We start from the raw sequence: 25,235 nt of genomic DNA, 5'->3' as shown, positions 1-25,235 counted from the left end.
TTTACAGTAAAGATGAACATTTTCCTACTCATTTGTCATATCTAAATCTTCAGTCTGTATGAATGACGCATAACATGCACTCGAACACATCACTATTGAGAAACAAACGCATTATTATTGTAAAGTGACTGCACTATTCAGATAATGTCTCTGTGGATTACAATTATACACTGTCTGCTGTACGTTTAAGTGCACTCCAAGCTTTTTACAAACTGTAACTCATTTCCTCTGTTATTCTCCTTCTTGTGGCGTCTACTCAGTGCTGGGATGGTTGACTAAATATCTACATTCTGAGGCATTCAGTCAGTCTTTTGTCCACAGAATGTCTGAGAACTGGTAGTATTTTTTGAAGTTACTGATCACTGTTGCTAAATTGCACACTGTGCTGTCCCAAATGAGTGTCTTTGTATAAACATTTAATGTCAGAGTGCAGAGGCAGCAGACGGAAGCGTCACACTCAAAAGCGAACAATTTCTATTTACCTTCCATTCAACTTCTTTTTGAAGAGACACGGTGCAGAAAGGCCAGAAAACGGACCTTATCTTACTGCTTTCAGACTTTTTTTTTTGCATAAAATAAGCCACATTTGTCCTTTTTTATTCATGTTTTTTCAAGTAAATCCACACAGTTTGGTTGACCTGTCACTGAATGCTTGCGCTTTCATGTCCATACTGCTCGTGTAAGCTGACAGCCGGTAGGCGAGCTGTCAATCATCAAAGCAGAGGGAGGGGGGGGGGGGTCAAGTGTCTGTGGCAGCAGATCGTGAGAGATTGAACTTAGTGTTTTAACTCCCGTCATTAAACCTGGAAATCAGACAGGTTTATTTGTGCTCGTGTAAACATTTACGTATGCACATATTTAAACTGAAAGTTTGGTTTATGCATCATAGGTTGCATTTCAGATCAACAACAACTCAGTGCATGTATAAAATGTTTTTGCATTTAAGGTTTTCCTTGTATTGATCTAAAAGTTTTACATTACATTGAAGGTATTGATGGAGATAGTCTGTCTGCTGCATCAACGTCTCAGGGAACATTATGTCTGTAGATATGCTGTATATTAGAGCTATACTAACGTATAAGTAAGGATCAAAAAGAACTTACATTTATTACATTAACAACTTAGCGGGGCTGGGTAGTGCACCAGCTAATTGAGTTTTCGCTTCCTGAAACTGTAAACTGTGTTTTGTCTTAATCAACAAAACATCATAATACAACACATTTTGTACTTGGGTTGAACTTAAAACAATTATTTGTATTTTTGTGCCACATTAGTTATTGTTGTTCATTATTATTATATATATTTCAATGGCAGCTCACTGCTCCTAATGTGCTAATGCAAATACTAAAACGCAGAAACTGAATTTCCCTACAGGGATAATAAAGTGAGTTAACCTTAACCTGAACTGATATTGTACATATACTGCGTTTGAAATCATGTTCTGGTGAGACGGGAGTTCATGTAAACCGGAAGAAACTGAACACTGATGGTAACACATATTGTATATTCCATATTTCATACAGCGTTAATGCATGAAGTTAAATACCTCCAGGTCTCCTTTGGTGATGGACTCCTCCTCCACTCTGAACTGGAGATCCTCCACCTTCCTGTAAATTGGTTTATGGAGTTGCAGCAGAGAGGACGAAAATATTAAAGTGTTATGAATTGCAGAAGAACATGGAGTTTTACATCATCAAGTCCATCAAACAACACAGGGACGGCTGTCTGTATAGTTCATGAACTGTTTCCAGAGCGTCAGGTTATACTTCTAAAATCATGATACTGCACACATGCTTCAGGAGGAAACAGAGAATGATGCATGTTTTTATTCGTTTTTTTTTTTTTTTAAGTCTCACTGCGGTGAAAAAAATGACACTATGGAAATGATTATTATTTCAGAATTCTAGTTACATTATGATGAGAAAACAAGTTTGATATGTGAAATATACCAGCATAGACCTTAACAGCACTCAATTTAACAATTAACTTTAACTAAAAATGTTCTAAAAGCACAATACTGATGTAACTTTAATTAAGTTTCCTATTGGATATTGTAATAAGATTTTTACTGATACTGATTCAACACCTCACTTCCCACTGATAGCAGTTTTAATATCATCTTTGCCTGAAACCATCCTTTGTATATTCCAATTTCAACATAAAAACCTTGAGTTTACATTCTAAACATGCGTTTTCAGTCGGCTAACATGGCACAACATTTGTATACTTACCACATGTCCACATTATTTTATATTATTACTCATTAAAACTATCACTCACCAGTTTTGAAAAATGAGACCTATGTGAAAAGTCTGATATTATTGTCAAAAAAGTTAATACAATATGTCTCTGGGGCATTTTACTCTTATTACTTTTTAACTGAATTTGCCATCAGGTTAAGTTTTGAAATGTTCAGGACATAAATTACTTGCTGCTACAACTCTTCTGTGGGGTATAAAGATCGGAGGAATGCTTCGATAATATCTATCTATAATGTAAGCTTTCCCCTTGTTACCTTTTCTTTTTTTTTTTTTTTTTTTTTACTTTTTTTTTATTAGTGAAAATTAGCAAGACATTGTGGACAGAAAACAACAACATCACATAAACAAAGGGAAAATCAAACAAATAAACAAACCAAAAACAACAACGACAGAGTAATGACAAACAACAACAATGACAACATCATATTACAATGAAAAAGATCATAAATGTAAAGAGCAACTAAACAATATAGCTTGGTTAGGAGCGATAGGGAAAAGGGGAAAAAGGGGCCTTTATTACCTTTTCTCTTCTTCAAGCTGATTGGCCAGTTCCAGTTTATCTTTCTGAGTGGCAGCCAACATGGTTTTGACTTGCTGCAGGGTACTTTCATTCTCTGTCATGTACTGTAAACAAAATTATGTGCAAGTGTTTCAACATATTGGCAAAAAAAAAAATCCAGTTTGTTGCTTTTTTTGTGTTGACCACCATCTGTTGCGTACCTGCATGTGCTGTGCTTTGAGCATGCTCAGTTCCTTCTCCACCTCGCAGATGCGGCTCGTGGCTTTGGCCACCTCGGCTCGCTCCAGGTCTCTCTCTGCCAGAAGCTGCTCGATGTGCTGCTGTTTCTCCTTCAAGGCTTCCTGGAGCGCCGTGGTACCGGAGATTTTCCGGGCATAGCGTGATGATGTCTCTGTCAACTGAAGAGGAAAAGAAAAAAACACTTAATCTTAAGTAAAGTGGGTCCAGAGGAAGGAAGGAAAGTCTTAACTGATAACATAATGCAGAGTGGGAGACAGAAGGTCAAAACCAGACTGCAAGGATTAGCAATGAAATCACAAACACAAGCTTCCCAGAGGTGATACCAGATGCAATAATTTATTTGACCACTAGATGGTGCTCTTTGACAGGATTCACTAATAACACATGAGCCTCAATTTACACCATATTCAGTTCATTTACACTAATAAGACTTAAAATACTCTTAACAAGCATTCGATATCTTACATGGGTTAAATATATAAATATATTAAACTATGAAAAGTCAAAGTAGTCACTGTGTAGTAAAATTGTCAGTGTTTTATTGTTTATATGACGTTTTTGGATTAATTCTACAGTAGCTGTCATGTATTTTATTTCAGAAGATATTTAATGTAATTTATTTACTGTTTCATCTAAACCACTGTATAAAATTCTATAAGATCATCACGTTTGTAACATGACAGCCCTACAAGAAGCACATCTCTGTGAAAAGTCAACTTTTCATGACTCTGAAAAACAGTTTTCAGCTGTTGATCTAAGACGGTTTTAAGAGTTTTCACAGAATTTTCAACTCAACCCATTAAGGAGGAGATGGATCATTTCAAAAATGCAATCTGAAACGTAACTAAAATGAAGTACAGTAAGTTAATTTTTATACTTAAATAAAACTGTTTTGTCCTACATACTGCTCATGAGAACACATTTATTCAGACACAACCTGATAAAAAAGACAACTATTTTCAGTTCACTGCTGAACATTTCATTTTGGTATATATTCCCATTGTCAGTTCAGATAACCTAGTTGCTTCATTTTATTTCTTAAGGATAAACCAGATGTATCAAAATCTCAGCGGATTTTCCCATGATGCTAAGCAAAGGAAAATTGGGTCTAAAGGGAGGCGCCCCAAAAAACCCACAGATATGCCTTCAGTTGAGGAATAATGACAAGAATATTTTTAATTGTCAAAATCTACTTCCAGAAGGCCCTAGATGATTTATCAACAATTCTGAGAATATATTATATATGATAAAATTATTAGTAAAATCACATCATCACCATAAAAGAGTTGGACATAATGCACAAACAAAGGGAATATATATAGAAATGGGTTATTAGAAATGGTGGCTTTCAATGCATTTAGTCAAAGAATATGTGGATTTCATCTTAAATCTGTACTGGTAGATGCTTCTTTGACATCATTTTGTTTGTTGATTTTATTTTCAAGATATATGCAAAAAGAAAAATGAAAGTATTAATGAATTTATCCAAGGTAAACTTCCGACATCATCTGTACAACATTCCAAATCATTACCATAATGTGCCATACTCCAGCCAAGACTTCAGGCTTTGCTGTACTACTTTTCACCCTGATAGATGTTACGTTTTTAATCCCTTTGTTTTTAGATGCAGTACCTGACTGACCTCAGCACCTGTACACATCATAATATGTACATATTAGTGATGCAGAGTACAGATATGCACTTAGTGTTGTATATCCAGTATCTTCAGGAGGCACAGTGAGTCAGGTTTTTTGCGCAGTGGTCAGCCTGACCAATCAGAATAGCTGCATTTAATGGTGTCAGACACTGCTGCAAACAATTAAGCAAAGTAAAGAGGAGGGTTCTTCATCTGGGATCTGGCATGCATTGCTGAGACTAAAATCAATGTGAGATACCCTGATGCCCCATTCATTTTAGCCTGTTGCCAAACATCCTGGAGCATATTAGTCTTGAAGACCCAGCGTGCTGACAGGAGCTACTGGAGTTTTCTGTTAGCTGCAGGAGCTGCTCAGCAGAAAAGACAGTATTCCACATCAATAAACCACATCTTCTTCTGCCTTTCAAATTTTTTCTGCAATATATATTTACAAACAATTGGAAAAATCCTTCCATCTTCGGTATTTTTAGCCCATTTTCTAACGTAGAGCTGCAGCAGTAGGTATGCTAAAGCTATGTTTTCATTATCTTACCAGTCCTGCTCTGCTCGGTCGCCCTCCCACAGAGGACGCCACCGAGCTGACGGAGCTGATGGAGGAGCTGCTGGGGCTGTGGGCCAGAGAGGAGACACCCATGGCCACCCGCTTACTTTTCTTGGCCTTGGCTGGACTGGTGGAGGGGAAGCCGATGCGGATCACCTTGTGAATCGGAGCAAACAGGCCAAACTTGGGAAGACACTGAAAGTATCTGTAGAATGGAAAAGAATGAAGACTTAGAACTGCTTAAACCCTAGAAGACCTAAAGAGCATGTACTGATCTATAATGTTTAACACTTGTTTATCCACTAATCCTATCAACACATGGAAATAATTGAGGTAAAATAAAGTTTGTCATATTTTCATGGTCATCAGATATGACCCATTTGGACGTTCAGAGGCTCCAAAGTGAACGTAGAAACACCGTCATCTTCTACAGCATTGATTCACCAGTAAATCCTATGTACTCTGATAAACTACAGTGGATGGAGACACTTGTTTTATGTTCAGTTAATGATGTATTTTGTTGAAAAAAAATCACTATTTCCTCATTTTTCCTGATTTGATCTATTAAGCTTTGGATTTAATCTGAGCTTTTATGAACATCTACATGATCAGCAAATTAAACAAAGGAAAATACCCAATTTTCACTGAAAAATGCAAAATGCAGATGATACTATTAGAATAAATATTGATAAATCTTTTGAGAAAAAAAAAAACAAACATTGGAAGTTGGGACAAAAATACCTGTGTATGTGTCTAGGATTATTCATAAGATGAATAAGTGAAGGTGAAAATATATTTTTTTTTGCTAAACTAATTCAACGGTAAAATTAATGTAGTTTGACTAGACTTGACAGCGATTGTGGACGCTTATTTTCTTAAACAGTTCAGGATATATATAAACTTTGAATTAACTCTGAGCTATTATAAAGATATACATGGTCAGTAAATTAATTTTTAATGAAAAATTATACTAAATGATGATGAATCACTTAAGAAAGGTTACACGTGAAGAAACCCCTCCCCACAAAAATAGGTTTTTAAGTGTTAAAATGATCATCCTAAGATAACGTTAGCTTTACTATAATTCACAGAAGTTACAGTCACATGTGTTTCTTATGAAATGTCTAATGACAGAAAATACTGGGGCAGTAAAATGAGGTTATGCAGTTAGTACTAAAAAAGACAGAACACACTCCATTTTCAATTAAAAAATCTCTCAGGTTACATTAATGAACAAATGAAAGGTTTATTTTCATTTACATTGAGCTTTTCACAACAGATGAAACAAAAACAGGCAGAGTGTGGGATAAGTATACCTCAGCATCTCTCTGTCATTATACATAAAAATACTCTATAATGCATTTATATTATTTGACTTGTGACCAATTATGCAATGGACACAACTATAAATGAAAAGAATGGAGTTAGATGATGAAATCACAGAATTTCTTCTAAAATGTAAAAATAACAACTGTCCTTTATTCTATAATTCTATTTTTTATTTTTATTATTTTTTTCCCCTATGTTTTGTTACGTTTGTGTCTGAAATAAACAAAAAAAAAAAAAAAAGGGAGAGTTTATGAGGTTTATGAAGGTATAAAGTTATCATGTGACGTTATTATCTTTGCTAAATTGCTGTTTATTGATACGCGGTTCAGATTAAACCGTGACAGTTCTGACCTCCTCTGGATGACCCCAAACGGATCTTTAGTGCAGATATTGACAACACAAACTGTACAGAAAACGGAGGTGATTTGTGGTTTTACTGTGGCAGTGAGTTAAGCTCACAGATAAGATAAGATGGAACTTTATTGATCCTACAACAGGGAAATTCACTGATTAAGGCAGCAACAGGATAAAGTGTACAGCAAAGAAAATGTGCCTGCAACATAAAGATAACACCAAAAAAAAAAAAAAAACGTAAAAATAAAACTGTAAAGACGTGTAAAGTGTATGTAACATGTATGTACATATTTACATAAAAAGTCAAATTTACGTAACAGAGCTCTAATGTAAACTATCAAATTTGATCAGACACAGATATTTTGAGCGATTATCTAAATAACCAGCTATGACTTTTAGTTTGACAAAGAAAACTTAACAATTCCATAATACAGATGTGTGTAAACAATGAGTTTTATACTTTATTCAGGGCTCTTCCAGGTTTTTACAAGTTAAATTTAAGACTTTTTAAGACCTTTTAAAGACTACTCAGAACAGAATTTAAAACCTATTTCACAGCCATACCAGTAAGAATTCTGGACTCCTAGAATTTAGGAAAATGTATTTATTTACTGCACCACCTTGCACTGGAAAAAATCAAAATCTTACCAAGTGTATTTTTCTCATTTCTAGTCAAAATATCTCATCACACCTCAAATAAGACAGAATCACCTAAAGAGTAACTTTTCAGTGAGATATAAGAACTTATTTTTAGACAATAGATCTTGAAAATCATATTTCAAGAAATCTTACCAAGATAATTTTCACTTGTTCCACTGGCAGATTTTTTTTTTGCTTGAATTAAGCAAAAAAAAAAAAAAAAAAAATCTGCCAGTGGAAGAACTGAAAATGATCTTGGTAAGACTTCTTGAAATAAGATTTTCAAGATCTATTGCCTAAAAATAAGTTCTTATATGTCACTGAAAAGTTACTCTTTAGGTGATTGTCTTATTTTAAGTGTGATGAGATATTTTGACTAGAAATGAGAAAAATACACTTGGTAAGATTTAGATTTTTTCCAGGGTGATTCCCACTGTTCCGAGTCATTTCTCACCATGGGCTGCAAAGTTAGTGACAATTGGTTCCTCATTTCAAAAAAAATTGTCAGGTTGAAAGGGGTGGAACTGAGTCGACTAACATTACTTTCTTTGCAGCCTGGACATTTCCCAGACACATTTAAACACAATACAGCAAGTTTATGGCAATATAACTTGAGACCTATCATATCAGATTTAATACCTTTTAAAGACTATTTACCTCCGCCAAGGACAGCAGAGGTTATGTTTTCATCTGAGTTTGTTTGTCTGTCTGTTTGTTTGTCTGTTAGCAAGATAACTCAAAAAGTTATGGATGGATTTTGATGAAATTTTCAGGAAATGTTGATACTGGCACAAGGAACAAATGATTAAATATTGGTGGTGGGGGGGATGGGGGACAAAGATGACTGATCTGCCTTGGCGGAGGTCTGTGCTCTCTGAGTGCTTTTCTAGTTTAAGATATTAAATGCAGATTTGTAAATTCAAGACTTTTAGGACTTTTTAAGACCCCACTGGAACCCTGTTTATTCAGTGAGTGATGCAATCTGTGGACACACTGCGTTTATTCCTTGGTGGTTTTGGTAGAACTAAGTGTGTTTTGGTACGTGACTTCCCTGCGGTGGAGGGATTGGAATATTAATACTACATATAAACACATTCAACCTTCAATTTGTTCACTGTTGTTTACATATATATTTCCTTCCTTGAGTTAGTTATTATTACCTCCGCCAAGGAGGTTATGTTTTTGCCAGGGTTTGTTTGTTTGTTTGTCTGTTTGTTTGTCTGTCCGTTAGTGTGCAACATAACTCAAAAAGTTATGGACAGATTTGGATGAAATTTTCAGGGTTTGTTGGAAATGGGATAAGGAAGAAATGATTAAATTTTGGTGGTGATCGGGGGTGGGGGTGGGGGGGGGTGGGGGGGGGTGGGGGGGCACTGATCAGCCTTGGCGGAGGTCTGCGCTCTCCGAGTGCTTCTAGTTTGTTTGTTTGTTTGTCTGTCCGTTATTGTGCAACATAACTCAAAAAGTTATGGACAGATTTGGATGAAATTTTCAGGGTTTGTTGGAAATGGGATAAGGAAGAAATGATTAAATTTTGGTGGTGATCGGGGGTGGGGGGGCCCACGGGGGGGCCCACTGATCAGCCTTGGCGGAGGTCTGCGCTCTCCGAGTGCTTCTAGTTTGTTTATTTATTCGCCAGCACAACTAAGAAAGGCATTGGTAAAAGATTATATGTGTATTTGTATGTTGTGTATATGTATAAATATATGTATGTGTATATGGATGAATGAGTGTGTGTGTGTGTGTGAAAAATAGATATATAAATACAGAGAAGTAATGTAAAAGGAAGAGGGACATATATTATTAACAATATTGTAGGGAGAGGGGGTGGGATTAAATAAATTGCACTTCGTCCCACCCCTTTTTGGGCGTGTAAATGGAACTATTGTGCTTTTCTTCTGTCTAAGATTGTTATGATTCTTGATATTTGTATTATTATGTACGTTTTGCTAGTGCATAGCTGTTAAATTTCATTGCATGTTCGGAATAAATCACTAAATCACAAAAAAAAAAAAAAAAAAATCTCAATGTGTGGTTTTTAGTGACATCTAGGGGTGAAGTTGCTAACTGCACCTGACTGATCACACCTCATTTTTCCCTACAAAATATAAAATGCCTTATTACAACTAGTGTTTGCTTAGTCCGTTCTATTTTTACTAAACAACACACTACTCCGGTTCACCCTCAGATACAGGAAATGCTAGTGATATAATTGAATGATGGACCAACTATAAAGTGACTCCCTCTGTATCACCATTATATCTTGCAGTAAATGGCTCATTCTAAAAAAAAAAACAAAAAACCAAAAACGTGTCAGTGGGCTTTTACAGCCTTTACAGCCCACCCCATAAACTGGTGGTTTGACTTGTTTGCAGTATGTGGGGGAGTTTGTGCACTCATGGACATTGTGTGTCATACTTACTCAGATTAGTTACAGCTCATCACATAAACAAGAGTCTCACACGCAAACAGAAAGGAAAGACATACAGTAGATTTACACGTAACAACCAGCCCTCCCAGTTTTTCTGCTGTTGTTTCTTAGGGATAGGAAAGTGGTGATAATTATAGTTGACAGCCTAATTACACATGGCAGACAGCTTGGTTTGGTAACTTCTTTGTGCTACTGAAGTCGAAACTAGGCCTACTTATGCAGACAGCAGAGGAGATAATAGGTGTAAGACAGAATCCATCCCTGCAGTTTACCTACAAACAGGCTGGGCTAAAGCGAGCCAACACCATGATAACCCATCCATCTCATGCTGGGTATCAGCTGCTACAGTCGGGGAGGGGGTTTAAAACACCATTTTGTTGTTTGAATAGATTTCAAGCCTCTTTTATTCCAACTTCAATAAACGTTTACATGGCAGCAGAAATAGGAATAGAATCGATATAACCCACAGAGCTCTATTTCTACTTTTATCTATTCAGGATTGTCTGTTTCTCAGCTGTGATGCCTCTGTATTTTCCATGAATCATAGATGTGTGATGGTGTCTTTTTACTGTCTGTTTTGATGTCTTTTTATCCCCTATGTTTATCTTACTCCGTCTTTTATGTATTTGGAATGTTTTTTAATGTTTTTTTTTTTTTTTTTTATTCCCCCTTTAAAGACACAGCGGGGGTTGAAGCCTTAGCCCAATTTCCTGCAAAGTGGGACACAGAAGTGAACAGTGAGAGTAAATATTGAATAGTACTGATATGTTGAAAGGACCAAAAGCATCTAATGATTAAAAATGTTTAATAACTTTTGAACCACTAATTCTATCAATAAATTATGGTAAAATGCAGTTTCTCAGCTTGTCTGTAATATAAGACAGGTCTTTTTTTGGATGTTCAGAGGCTCTGTAGTGAATGTGGAAACACTGTCATCTTCTGCAACATTAATTCACCAACAAAACCCATGTAGTTTGACAACTGTGGGGGTTGTAGACAGTTGAGTTTTTTTTGATACTCACATTTTTATTGACGTTTTTCACATTTTAACAAAGAGATACATATTCAAATCATGTATTCCATAGTAGAGTCAGAGAATTAGAACAGATGTGTTAAGTAAAGAAAAAAAACAGAAGAAAAAACAGTCACGGTTACTGATATCTATCATCCAAAATAGGGATATAACAATATGAAAATTTCATATGGTTATTGTGACCAAAATTATCACAGTTATCTTTATTATTGTGGTATTGCTGAAATTGTGTTCAAAATGTTCAAAAAGTACTAATACACATACAGAGAGAATTTAACAAAAGTTGTATTTAAAAATAAATTAAAATAAAAATAATTGGCACAATGTACCTTCTGTTGGCAGAAACGTTCAAATATTAACCCTTAGTGGTCTGAGCCTATTTTGTCTGTTTTTCAGTACTTCTGATTTTGCCTTTAAATACTACATAAACAAATGTTTACTATACCCATGTTTGGTATCTGTTTTTTTCAGCACAACTTCATCTATACTGAACAACAAAAGAAATGCAAGTTTTGGTCGTTAATTTAGGCAAGAGTTCAGCTGTCCTGTTGAGTTGTCAACTGAGATACACATTAAAATAAGTGAGTTGTAACCATTGGAGCGTGTGTTTGCAGGCAAACACAACCACGAGTGGTGTTGAGCACATGTACAAAGTATTGGAGGTGCGGTACGTTTTGACTGATATGGTGGTGGGAGCAACAAATGGGAGTGGCAATTCCCTTTGTTTATCCGGGGGCTATAAAAAGAAATGGTAAGATTCAAAAGTTACTGCATTACCACGATGCCTCGCCTGAACGATAATCTGAGAGAACGCACCATTGGTATGCTTGATGCTGGTTTAACGGCTCACATCAAGCACAGCTGAACTCTTGCCTAAATTAATGACCAAAACTTGCGTTTCTTTTGTTGTTCAGTATATATCATCTGTCTATTATTTTTTTCACTTTAACCTACTATATCAACACAAAAGGACAAAAAACACACAAAAAATATAAAATGTGTATAATTTATTGCATAAATAACACACAGATGCTTAATGAACCTTTTCAAAGACTTTATAAGTGAATATTGGTTCCAAATATTAGGTATATAAAATTAAAATTGTAATAAATTAAAACTATACTCAAATAGTTGACATAAAAACAGATCTTTACATGGGCATTTTTTCCCCTAAAAGTGCAGTAATAAAACACGGTTATCATGATACTTAGAATTTAAACGCTAATACTAACCGTCTGCCATTTTACCATGGTTTATCATTATACCGGTAATCAGTACATCCCTAATCCAAAATGAGGTACATACATTTGAGGTAGACCCTTGTTTTATACTTAGTTAATGGTAAATTTCACTGAGAAACTCTCTTTTGTTCACGTCTCTCTGTTTTGATATAATAATATTTGAATTCATGCAAAGGTTATTTACTTAAATATAAGACAATAACTGATTTTTGCTGAGAAAAAAAAAAGAAGAAGCAACACACAGAGGATAATATTAGAATTAATGGTGATAACCCACTTAAAAGGGGTTAAATGTTAAAGCTACATCCCATTCAAATAGTCAAGAGGCAGCAGGCTGATAAAGCAAACACCCAGGTCAACAGAGTGTAACACTTTTGTACAGTATTCAGCATAAATAAACTATTAGTAGCTGGTTTTAGCATTAGTAGCTTCAGCTATTTCCTGCCAAAGGTTGAAGCATCTGTGCTCCTGGAGTGTTTTCTCTTCATTAGTAGAAGTGGAGCCAAATGTCACTGTGCTGTTTGGATGATTTGGCCTTCTTATTTAAAGTGTAACTTTCCATTCTCAATCCACCCCCTGAATGATTCTGAAAACTACCACAAAGCCAGAAAGAAGCTGAGAGTATTGTAATGAGCATCTGAATGTCCAGGTCTGGAGTAGTTCAGGGACATCCGTATAACTGAGAATCAGCAGATTCATATGAAAGGGTTAGTCTGAGCTTTTCTTCCTGCTGGTTTTACCAACTAAAACTCTATATCCACCTACCTCTACACTATATTTAGAATATTTCCACTGCTTTTTCTTGCCACCATACAGTCTTTTCCCATGGGAAACTGAAGCCCTGAAGTGCCCTTACACCAACCAAAGTTCCACGACAGAAACAGCAAAAGTCTGCAGCCTGTATTTTTACATCACTGTGGTGTTTTAAGACGTTATTTTGGATTAAAGCCAACAAACAAATTAACCAACGGAGGCAGTAGGTGACGAGTGCTTGTGCAGGTCAAGTGGTTATAAATAGAAAAATAAAACTGCTTCAGTTTGATAAAGTGGGAAATTAATGACCTGAAAACCTCTGAATAGATACAGTAACACTGATTTTTTTAATACAAATTGAATGATGTGGAGTTGAACCAAAACAACAGAAAAGTACAACTCTGAGTCATCATGGAGGTGACAAGAATCAAAAAAGAAAGAACAGGAAGTGGTGAGTTGAGCTGTTTTCACTTTTTTTTTTTATTTATTTATTTATTTTTTACATGTTTGTCCAGTTTTATGGACATAATCACCAGCTCAAAAACTGTTTGGTGATTAGTATTAGTAAAGGCTTAACATTGTATTACTTGCATCTTTAGGGCAGTCTAAATTCTTAATTCCACCATATTATTAACAATTGTTCTTGTTTTAAATGATTGGTATGTGATTGGTTTAAGTTTTTTTTTAACTGAATTGACCTATTTGTTTTTTCTTATGTTGCCACTGAATACACATGTTAGTATAATTCCTTTTAAATTCTACTTTTTAGGTTTTTACTGATAACCGTTAAAGGAGAGATACACTAGAGCAGGGGTGTCAAACTCATTTTAGTTCAGGGGCCACATACAGCCTGATATGATATAAAGTGGGCTGGACCAGTAAAATATTATAAATAGTAGGATAATAACTTTTGAGTGAAAAAAGTAAAATTCCATAATGAAAATGTTTACATCTACGAATTGTACTCGAACATAACATGAACAAATATGAGCAATCTGAAAATTCTTAAGTAAAAAAAGTGCAATGTTAACAATATTATGCCTTAGTTTATCATTTATACATGTGAATTACAACTTAGAGATCACAGTGGAGCTACAAATACACAAAACATTAAATAACAGGCAGAATATTATTAAAATTACACATACTTCTCTTAAGAGGTTATGGAAACATTTTTGTGTAATTTAACTTTTTTTTTTTTTTTACACTAAAACAATGAGAAAAATTTACAGTTTTCATTATTTCTAGGTTATTATGATAGTATTTTACAGGTCTGATACACTTTAGATTGAACTGGCCTATAATAATTGTTAATATCTTCAGTGTCATTTTTGCTTTTCACAAATTCATCCCAGGGGCCAGACTGAACCCTTTGGCGGGCCGGAGTTGGCCCCCGGGCCGCATGTTTGACCCCTGTGCACTAGAGCTAAAACTATAATAGTTTTCTAAAAATGTCATATTTATGGACTGTTGTTAAAATGTGTCCCTTAAGGATCTGGGAGGTTGGGCTAAATATTTAGTATGAAGTATAAACACACATTCGGAGTGATGCTTTTGCTTAAAATCAGCAATTCAGAGGACTTTTTGTAAGTAGCGCTCAAAGGTGTCTGCAACCATTTTTCACTTTTAAACAGTTTCCTGCTAAAGAACATCGAGCAGCGTGCGCTAAGATAAGTTATGCTTCTGGAGGATCTGAGCGGAAAAGAAATGTGAAGAACAAAATGTACTTCCAAGATGCACTTCCTGAATGATGCTGACCAGGTTTAGACCGGCTAAAAATACATATACAGAAGAACATAAGGACAGAACTTCCTTTTAAGGGAAAAAGGCAGAAGAATTTGTGGAACTTGAAGCGTATGCAATGTATAGAAATGTGTGTTTACCTTGTACCAGCCACAGCACCATCATTCTTCCCGAGGGGCTCATCCAGCTCGACTCCACACCATTCACCCTTAGCGAAGTCAGTCTCCCCCATGTAGCGTATGACCCCCATTTTAGAGCCTCCCACCTGAAACACAGAAGAAGAAGCAGCTCTGACTGATCCGTAATGAAAGAAAAAACACGCAGAATCAGAATAACGCTCACTACATGGGTGACAAAGAAACACTCCTTCAGTCTAAAACATTACCAGGGTATTGCATCATCTGTCACACATGCCTAGGAATTATTATTTATTATAATGCGTTTAACACAACCTGGGGAACAAATCCAAATCCCTAAAGCAAAATACCGGTGACTGACCACTTAATACCTATGTAGTCAGGAGTCCATTTCTGAGAATTTTCCAAGAAGGGACACAGTCGGAGTATGTTTTAGTCATTAGATTTTCTTAGAAACACCCAGCAGCACTGCATACCCACTCAAAATTTAGAAAAAATGGAATTTCTTTACACTAGTGATTATATTTTTTTGCTGTACAAAATAGAAAATGGAAATTGAGCTCATCCCTTTTAGCCAGGAAATAGTGGAAGAAAAATAATAATAAAAAATGTTAAAAAAAAACAATAAAGTAATAGCTTAGCCTTTACAATAATACAAAGACAACTAATGAATTTACAACAGAAATAAAAAGGTAAGAATGCACTTTTCACTGTTGGCCCGTTGTACGATTCTCTTTAAGTGGAAGGAACCTCTGCCACCCACTTTTGTGCAATGGGTGCATGATTTACTTTTCTTTTTAAAGTTAGAAAAGATTAAGTTTTGTGGACAAGTTAAGTGGACAAATTAATTTTTTTTATTAATAATGGACTCCTTTTTTCTCTACTGTCAACAAGAGTGCCCTGCTGTCTCCTATGTCCTTCTGACAGAGAAATGTATTGTTAGTATAAATAATATTAACTCTTAATCAGCCCTGAGAATTGTAAAAAAGGAGTTGATAATATTGTTGTTGTTTTTTTTCTCTTTTATTGTGTTCAATAGGTTTGTAGGTTTGTTGTATAATTTGTTGTTTTTGTATTGTGTCTGTGTGATACCTTATGTCTAAGTACATGTTTAAGTAAATATATAATTTAAAATAAAAAATATATATATACAGGGTGGGGAAGCAAAATTTACAATGAACATTTAGTTGTTTTTTCTCAGCAGGCACTACGTCAATTGTTTTGAAACCAAACATATATTGATGTCATAATCATACCTAACACTATTATCCATACCTTTTCAGAAACTTTTGCCCATATGAGTAATCAGGAAAGCAAACGTCAAAGAGTGTGTGATTTGCTGAATGCACTCGTCACACCAAAGGAGATTTCAAAAATAGTTGGAGTGTCCATAAAGACTGTTTATAATGGAAAGAAGAGAATGACTATGAGCAAAACTATTTCAAGAAAGTCTGGAAGATACTATTAAAGAAGAATGGGAGAAGTTGTCACCCAAATATTTGAGGAACACTTGCGCAAGTTTCAGGAAGCGTGTGAAGGCAGTTATTGAGAAAGAAGGAGGACACATAGAATAAAAACATTTTCTATTATGTCAATTTTCTTGTGGCAAATAAATTCTCATGACTTTCAATAAACTAACTGGTCATACACTGTCTTTCAATCCCTGCCTCAAAATATTGTAAATTTTGCTTCCCCACCCTGTATATATATATATAAACAATGCACTTTTTTAAGCAGCATAAAGGCCACTTTCCCTGCCACACTATTTCAGATTCCTTTCTTCTGCTAATTGTTTTTGAGGTCATTTCATGCAATTTGTGAAACAACGCAGTAATCTGAAGAAAAGTGGAGTCTAATTCCAACCGTCTGCTTTCTGTGCCACATCCTGCATCTGTGCCTTCCTAACAGGAACATTAGTTTCCTTTTAGGGAGTCAGTTTCAAGTGCTTTTGGGGTCAGCAAACGTGCAGAACAGTTGCAGAACGTCCTCTGCACATATGGGGACCACATGCAACACTGGTCACTGTTCTGCAAGCTTTTCCAATCCTGCTGATCCCAGAGGTGTATTTATCTTATATCTCACAGGTCATTTATTCTATAATTCCAGTTTTTGATGACTTTAATATTATTAGTTTTCCTAATGAATTCACAGGTGGACCCCGGGAGAACCACATGAATTCACCCACGCAGGTTTATTGAACTGAAATAAAAATTGGAGTTCATTTTAACCATAGGGTCCTGTTTTAAAGTATGAAACTCTACAGGGACACGTTTTCAATAGGCTCCATAGATTCTGTCAATGACCCCAGATAAGATGATGTTTGTTATAATAAAATGTTTAATGGACATAAAATTAACTGTATATGACCGTGCCATGGTTCAGTTATATGTGTCAGTCTCCAAAATATTGAATCTACTGAAGGTAATATACTACAGTGACCAATATTTACTATACACACTGGCCTATATTTAATGTTTCTGGTGCATTTTCATTACGCAACGCAACAATAAACATGTGCAAACTGGGAAGAGACACCTTCATATTCTTATGTCTTCATTTTCTCTTGCCCCATCCATGTCAATGCAGATATTTTTCTAAACAGCTGTCCACACAACCTTCATTTAATAAATATCTATGTCCACATGACAACACAAAAACGACCATAATTGGTACAAATAACCAAACAAACCCTTGCTTCTATTAGACACAGAGGCTTTAATCCAGTGGTTCCAAGCCTTTTTTGACTTGTGACCCTATTTTAACATCACAAATTTCTGGCGACCCCAGACATTCAAAACAGAGAAAAATTTTTTTTTGCTAAAATTAACTTGTTTTTGATCATGTAATAGTTTGCTATACTATGTTGCAAATAAACATTAATTTTAGACAACATTTAGTCTATATAATATATATTACTAGAAGCACTCGGAGAGCGCAGACCTCCGCCAAGGCTGATCAGTGCCCCCCGCCCCCCAACAAACCCTGAAAATTTCATCCAAATCTGTCCATAACTTTTTGAGTTATGTTGCACACTAACGATCAGTGCCCCCCCCCCCCCCCCGATCACCACCAAAATTTAATCATTTCTTCCTCATCCCATTTCCAACAAACCCTGAAAATTTCATCCAAATCTGTCCATAAATTTTTGAGTTATGTTGCACACTAACGGACAGACAAACAAACAGACAGACAAACAAACAAACAAACAAACAAACCCTGGCAAAAACATAACCTCCTTGGCGGAGGTAATAATTATGGACAGAGGCAGAAAAGCCAGGTATAGATTACTGCACAAAGTGAGAATTTGATTTTCTTTGGTCAGGATATGTACAGTCAGTCCAGCTTGGATTTACAAGGCTGACAATTAATACTGAACAAACAAGAACTCAAACTATGAATTATGAAAGAGCTGCAGCATCTGAAACCGACCACAATGAACATTTGAAAGATAAACAGTACCACAGTGCTTCAGTTTCAGCTTCACAGTTTGTCATGTCTGTGTCTCTCAAGTCTCCATATATTTTTTATTAGTAACTTTTTTATTTTTTTATGCTAAGGGTGAGGGTGTCTCCACTGAAATCTTGCTCCATCATATTAGGTAGTGATGCAAAGACAGAAATGCCCATTTCTTCTAAACTGCTCCTCTTCAGATCCATTTATTTTATTGAATCTCTCTGCAGAATTTCTTTAGTTCTACTCCATAAATGTCATTGCCTGTACTGTATCCGATGGTTCAATCAATCAATTATTAAGGAATATGACATGCTTTTTTCATGAAGTATATAAACAATATTCAGCTTTTATTCTTATAGACCCTATCGAAAGAGAGAAATTCAGGTTCTCACGAAAATTACATCTTATCAATTAATCATTAATTGATCGATAAGGTCAACCAACTAATGATTAATGGATTAATTGATAATTTGCATCCCTAATGGAAACCTAGTGTAAAAAACAAACAGAAAAGGGCGTGGTGTGCTACTATTCAGTGTTCTACTGTCAGATTAATATTCTGCTCCTCTGTTGACTTGTCTTTCTTCTAAACCGCTGAGGAAAAAGAGAAAAACGTGGCGAGGAACACTGTGTTGTCGCAAGACATTAGACTGAGAAGCTGTTCTGTCAGCATGACTGGATGATGTCTCAGTGACTCAGTGTCACAGTGCCAGCAGCATTGGACAGCCAGTCAGCACACTCAGCTCCGTCTTGGCTCCCGCTATTGCCACTCTCATCTAAATGCTGTACTCAGAGGTGGTCACAATACAAAGAGACAGTGAGCGAAGCCTCCAGTTCGGGTGTTCACCGCTGTATCAGTGGCTGCACTTCCACAAAAGGGAAAGACGACGTTTACAGAAGCTGTATGCAACAGCTGACAAGTAACATAAATGTATGAAATTCTCAGCGTCAGGAAAATCCTTGTGATTAAAGACCCCAAATGAGAAGTTGGCAAGAACACATCACATTATGGCCATGAGTTGTAATAAAACACTGTGATCAGGATGTTATGAGCACTTAAAGCAATAGTAAATCAGTGAATTTTATGGTAACAGCTGGTACAGACTTCATGGGTTGCTTTGAGTATTTACATGCCTACTAAGTATAAAATTACCCAAAATTATCACCACCTTATAAAAAAAAAAATCGAGATGTATTTTAAAAAGGTGTCAAATCTACTATGGGAAATGATTATATTAATTGTTCCCTTCCTGTATTGCTATTTTAATTCTCTCTTTTTGGACTGAAGGTGCAGTATACAACATTTGTGCTGATTTTGTGCTTGCATGGACTTTATTTCGATGCTTTATCTTCTTGTATTCAGCATAAAATCTGCAAGAATGTAATAGGATGAGAGTCTACATGACACAGCATGAGGTAATTCTGACCAGGAGAAGGACTTTGGTATACAGTATGTAGACAATAAACCACACTATGCCATACTATGGAAATTATGCTGCAGACCAATCCTCACAATACACTCATAAACAACAACGTACACAAGTATCCCATCAAATGACTTTATAGAAGATTTTACAGATGAGAGTTATAGATGGGTTACCGTTTCATACTTTCATATTGTATGAGTTATTGAATTGAAAATTTGCACAAATGCTTTAAAGCAAAATAGAAAAAAAAAGCATTTGTATATAAGTAAATATGTAGTAAGATCAGGCTTTTCCATGAGGTCATTTTACACAAACTAAACCCTAATCAGTGAATACACATAAAATAATACATGGCTGTTTCCGTGGCAAGACTAAAGAAAATGCTGCAAATTCAAGGGAGATGTACGATCCAGTAATTTTTGAGTTTATCTGATACTAAAAAGTCAAAATAATGAAACCTCAGCCTCATTAACATTTCAACAGCAATTATCTCCTACAAGAACTTCTCACAAACAGAGCATTTTGCTAGTTTCTCCTCACTAATTGGAAACAGATGAGGCTGTCACTCCTCTAATAAATTGCCATAGTTTGACAATGATGGGGTTGTTTGCTTGTGTTTCCAATGTCTGTCAATCAAATGTGATCAAACCAGCCATTAGTCAATAGCTGGGAGTTAAAAACATTCAATTACTTTTAATAACGACTGGTAACGATCTGTTTTTGCTTAACTTCACCACTAAAGCCCAAGGCTATATTTTATTCTGCCTGCTTGAAAAAAACAAATTCAATGTGCAATTATATAATCAAAAAGAAAATACATTGTCAAAATGACCTCAACTGATTTTCAGATGCGTCAGGTCTGGAGTATGATTAGAAAAACAACTTTAAAATATGAAAGAAAACAAAAGCTACTGGGGAAAAAATTAGCTTCCATAAGCCAGAGGTAGTATATAATTTGACCTCCCTTTGCATTTATCATGTCTTTAACCTTTTTGTTCAGACAATATGGGATTTATTGCATTAATTTTCTGATGTTTTATACCAGGTTTCATTCAACACATGTCAGATGTTTGTAACTGTTTGTGCTGCTTCTTGTCATGGGGTCAGGGGTCAAACTAAATAGTGACTTTAACCTTTAGAACCCATTTAATTCAGTTTTTTGTGTGTCTTTGGAATCCATTTAGTTCCGTTTTTTGTGCGTCTAAGGCTGTGCACAAAGTCCCTGTATTTTCTTGTATCTATGGAGAATGAGAAATAAATGTGTTCATTTCAGCTCTGAAAAAACAGCAAAGCTAAAGCTGGCCTATGGCTTTTGTACAGTACAGTGGGTATTTAAAGGGAACCTGAAGTGAATTTTCATTCCTAGCTATTTCAAAAGATCACATAGAATGCCAACAGTTCCATCAGGTAACTTACATCACTGTTGTCAAGTACACGCAGTACTAAGTCGCTGCTCATTCAGTCAGACATGGTCAGTGACATGTTGCCTCCTTCATGGGCTGTTCCAGCACCAGTAGTGACACAGACTCGTTGTATTGTTCGATTACCTGGGCTGTGATGGACTGGTCACTGACCCCATTCAGCAGACAATGTCTAAGATGACACATTATCGACCAGTGCTGGGTCACGTCCCTACGACAATGGCAAAGCTTATGGCTGCACAAACAACAAGCACAAACTCGTGCTTTCCACTTTTAATCTCGCTCACTGACTGCGACATGTTTACTTGCACTGATCACCCTGAATCAACGCCAGTATGTCACTTCTGGCTGGCAGTGGCTGCTCCCCATAGGTTCTGCCCCCACCTGTAATTCACATCATAAAAAGGTCCAGTGCGGTGCATTTTAGGGATGTCGCAATACCAAAAATTCAGGAATCGATACTGATACCACTAAAAGTACACTATTCTCGATACCAAATTGATACCATGGTAAAAAAAAAAAAAAAAAAAAATCAGAAGAACCCATAAACTTAAATAAGAAATACTTTAAGTATTTGCATATAAATGAATATTGCTGTTGCCTCTAACTCTCTCATCTGTTGCACTGTCAGTCACTGTTTTCTGCTTTGAATGCACAGATGTGATTGGCTGAGTGGTATCACATGGGATGGTTCTAAATACATGTAACTGGTCTGTGTGTTTCCTCATCTACTCTGCTGTATGCTGCCCTGGTTAAAATACAGGGGTTGGACAAAATAATGGAAACACCTTAAAACATCAACAAAATATAATTTAATATGGTGTAGGTCCGCCTTTTGCGGCAATTACAGCCTCAATTCTCCGAGGTATTGATTCATACAACTTGTGAATTGTTTCCAAAGGAATTTTAAGCCATTCTTCAGTTAGAATACCCTCCAACTCTTTTAGAGACGATGGCGGTGGAAATCGACGTCTTACTTGAATCTCTAAAACTGACCATAAATGCTGAATAATGTTGAGGTCTGGGGACTGTGCCGGCCATACGAGATGCTCAACTTCATTAGAATGTTCCTCATGTCATTCTTTAACAATTCTAGCTGTATGGATTGGGGCATTATCATCTTGAGGTGAAGGTGTTTCCATTATTTTGTCCAACCCCTGTAGAAGCGCTCCACCACCGGCTGTAGGTCCGGGTCTGTATGGGGCAGCTTCTGGGTCCAAATCCAGACCCTGGGTCCAGACCCTGGGTCCGCCTGTTAGTGACCGTTGGTATAGCTTCTTATTGTCAACATTTAGTATCGGCGGTGGTCCGAAAGGGCCAGGCTGTAAAAACTGTGTCGGACCATCAGACCGGTACCAGTGTGGAGCCCTGATGGTATCACATGTCAGATGTTAAATGTTGAATAACCGAACTCAACTTGAATTCTTTAAACAAATCTGGGTTCCCGTCTCAAAGGTGCTTTGCTAGGTTTCTGGTATCCCCCCCTTCGTTTTGAGTGTTTACACAGTGGTTTATGCGCGTCCATAACCATGTTGTGGTCGTCTACCTGAAATACTTCCACACATGACTTTTGGTCCTTTTTTGTCCATTAGACGAGGCTGAGCATTAGCTGCAGCTGTGTCCATTCTTTCATGAGCTGCTGTACCTGTTGCATGTGTACTGTCGGTGCACACTGCCCCCATCAGTTCCAGAAGAGTAGTAGCCTACCGATGGTATCGATTCTTACACAGGCATAGGTTTTTCCATTTAATAAAAAAAATGAGTACTGACGATTCTTTTTTCTTCATAGTCTCGAATGGTATCAGGAGTACTGGTTCTCATGACATCCCTAGTGCATTTATGGCAATTTTTTACTAAATTTGGGCCTCTCTTGCTTATAAGTAATACACAAAGAACAGTTAATGGTCGTAAGCATGACCAGTACTGGTACCCTTTAAAGGTGGACCCCAGGTAGAAAGGCTTGCGTTCTAGTCCACAGCTAAAGGGGACCCTATAAACAATAAGCTGACAGTTCATATTTCTATAATAACAGTTTCCTGGCTGTTCCCATCTGATGCTCTTACAACTGTCAAACTGGTGTTTAAGTGCAATTTCACGAACTTCCTCCCATCTCACTGGCTTTGCCCTCCTTCTAAAACATCACATGCAATCCACCACAAAAACACTTATTTATACTCGCTCAGCCTCTGCAGCAGCACAGATGCCTCTGGTTAAACACCAAAGCGAGCAGAGGGGAGACGTTTCTGTGCTCAGACGTCAAAGGTGCCAAAGCCAGCAGAGACAGTAATCATGTGTTCAGCCTCAGAGGTTTTTCCTGTTTCCAAACATTTGTGCACTTCTTTAGGAAATATTCTGAGTAACACCCTCTTGAGGCAAACGGCTACTATTTAGTCACACGCATCAGTAAAATTTGACCTTAAGATAAACAGTTTGCTCTGGCGAGTAGGTCGGGGCACGTCACTGCTTAAAGCCAACACAACGGGAGTGAGAATATAAAAGTCTACTCCTGCTACTATCACATAATTTAATACCCAGAGGAAAACACTAAACGTCTGTTTGTGTCCACACTGCGTAATCTGAGTTCAGAATTTGTGCACATTTCACAAAATTTTGAAACCGGTGTTATATTTCATCTCCAGCGGAGGGGCGTGGGACAGCTGCATGGCATCGCATCCAAACCTCTGCAGTAAGATAGATTACACAGGGAGAGGCTTAGGAAATGGATGGATTCACTGATCAATGTGTCAGCAGTGGGTTCTCCTCTCTTAAGTGCTGAAAGTAATCCGGAGTGATTTACAATACTGAGGGGATACAAGGGATCGTTACATCAGATCAGTAGGAAGGCTTCTGTGTGGAGGATCTGAGGTAACTGTCCCTTGTGTCCATCAGTAAATGGAAAGCAATCTGACCTGTAGCCAATAATTCCATGCCCTGAAAATCATAGTATATGCATCACATGACTGTCACAATACTCACATTTTGGTTGACAATTAACTGTTGCACAAATAACTGAGTTTTTGTCTTTTTAATGCTTATTTTATGCCACTGGTATAATATAAACCCGACAATTAGGGATGTCCTGATCCAATGTAAAGATTAGTATCGGCTGCCGATCTGGCATTTTTTAGAAGATCAGATCAAATCGGATTTAGCCACAAGATTGGGCTGATCTGGGCCCAGTTCGGGGGGGGGGGGGGGGGCAAGAGGGGGCAATGCCCTCTTAAACAAAGGTCCTGCCCCCTCAAATGAAAGTTGGGGAAAAGGAAAATGAGCTACACAACAGCAGGAAACTTAGAGGAATTAGTAAAGCATCTTAAGTTTCACTTTCAGTTTGTACGGTTTTATGGTCTGCGTGTAGTCATTGTGAGGCACGTACGGCATGGAATGCACCCCCCATAATCCCTGGCCTTTCCATAGATGCGCTGTAGCAGGGGTATCAAACATACAGCCCGTGGGCCAAAAAACGGCCCACCAAAGGTTCTAATTTGTCCCACAGTATGAAGTTGGAAAGTGCAAAAATTCTACTGCAGTTATTCAGAGTCAAAGGTGTCATACTTGTTTTAGTTCAGGTAGTCCGAAGTAAAATATTAGCATAATAACCTATATACAGGGTGGGGAAGCAAAATTTACAATATTTTGAGGCAGGGATTGAAAGACAATGTATGACCAATTAGTTTATTGAAAGTCATGAGAATTTATTTGCCACAAGAAAATTGACATAATAGAAAATGTTTTTATTCTATGTGTCCTCCTTCTTTCTCAATAACTGCCTTCACACGCTTCCTGAAACTTGCGCAAGTGTTCCTCAAATATTCGGGTGACAACTTCTCCCATTCTTCTTTAATAGTATCTTCCAGACTTTCTCGTAATAGTTTTGCTCATAGTCATTCTCTTCTTTACATTATAAACAGTCTTTATGGACACTCCAACTATTTTTGAAATCTCCTTTGGTGCATTCAGCAAATCACACACTCTTTGACGTTTGCTTTCCTGATTACTCATATGGGCAAAAGTTTCTGAAAAGATATGGATATTAGTGTTAGGTATGATTATGA

General features: G+C 36.7%; 1 protein-coding gene across 3 annotated transcripts in view; it reads right to left on the bottom strand.

The window, feature by feature from the left end:
• Window positions 1-25,235, bottom strand: part of clip2 (CAP-GLY domain containing linker protein 2) — a 93,435-nt gene that overhangs the window by 37,484 nt on the left and 30,716 nt on the right. For all 3 annotated transcript variants that reach the window (XM_030154178.1, XM_030154179.1, XM_030154180.1), the window contains exons 4-8: window positions 14,883-15,007; window positions 5,211-5,424; window positions 2,982-3,179; window positions 2,782-2,885; window positions 1,547-1,607 (exon numbers count right to left, since the gene is read on the bottom strand). In XM_030154178.1, coding sequence (XP_030010038.1) covers window positions 1,547-1,607; window positions 2,782-2,885; window positions 2,982-3,179; window positions 5,211-5,424; window positions 14,883-15,007 — 702 coding nt within the window. The remainder of the gene's footprint in view (window positions 1-1,546; window positions 1,608-2,781; window positions 2,886-2,981; window positions 3,180-5,210; window positions 5,425-14,882; window positions 15,008-25,235) is intronic.

Source organism: Sphaeramia orbicularis, chromosome 14 (genome assembly GCF_902148855.1).
Source record: "Sphaeramia orbicularis chromosome 14, fSphaOr1.1, whole genome shotgun sequence".
NCBI classification, from domain to species: domain Eukaryota; kingdom Metazoa; phylum Chordata; class Actinopteri; order Kurtiformes; family Apogonidae; genus Sphaeramia; species Sphaeramia orbicularis.
The sequence above is the reverse complement of the archived record's forward strand: the minus strand, read 5'-3'. Positions and strand labels throughout refer to the sequence as shown.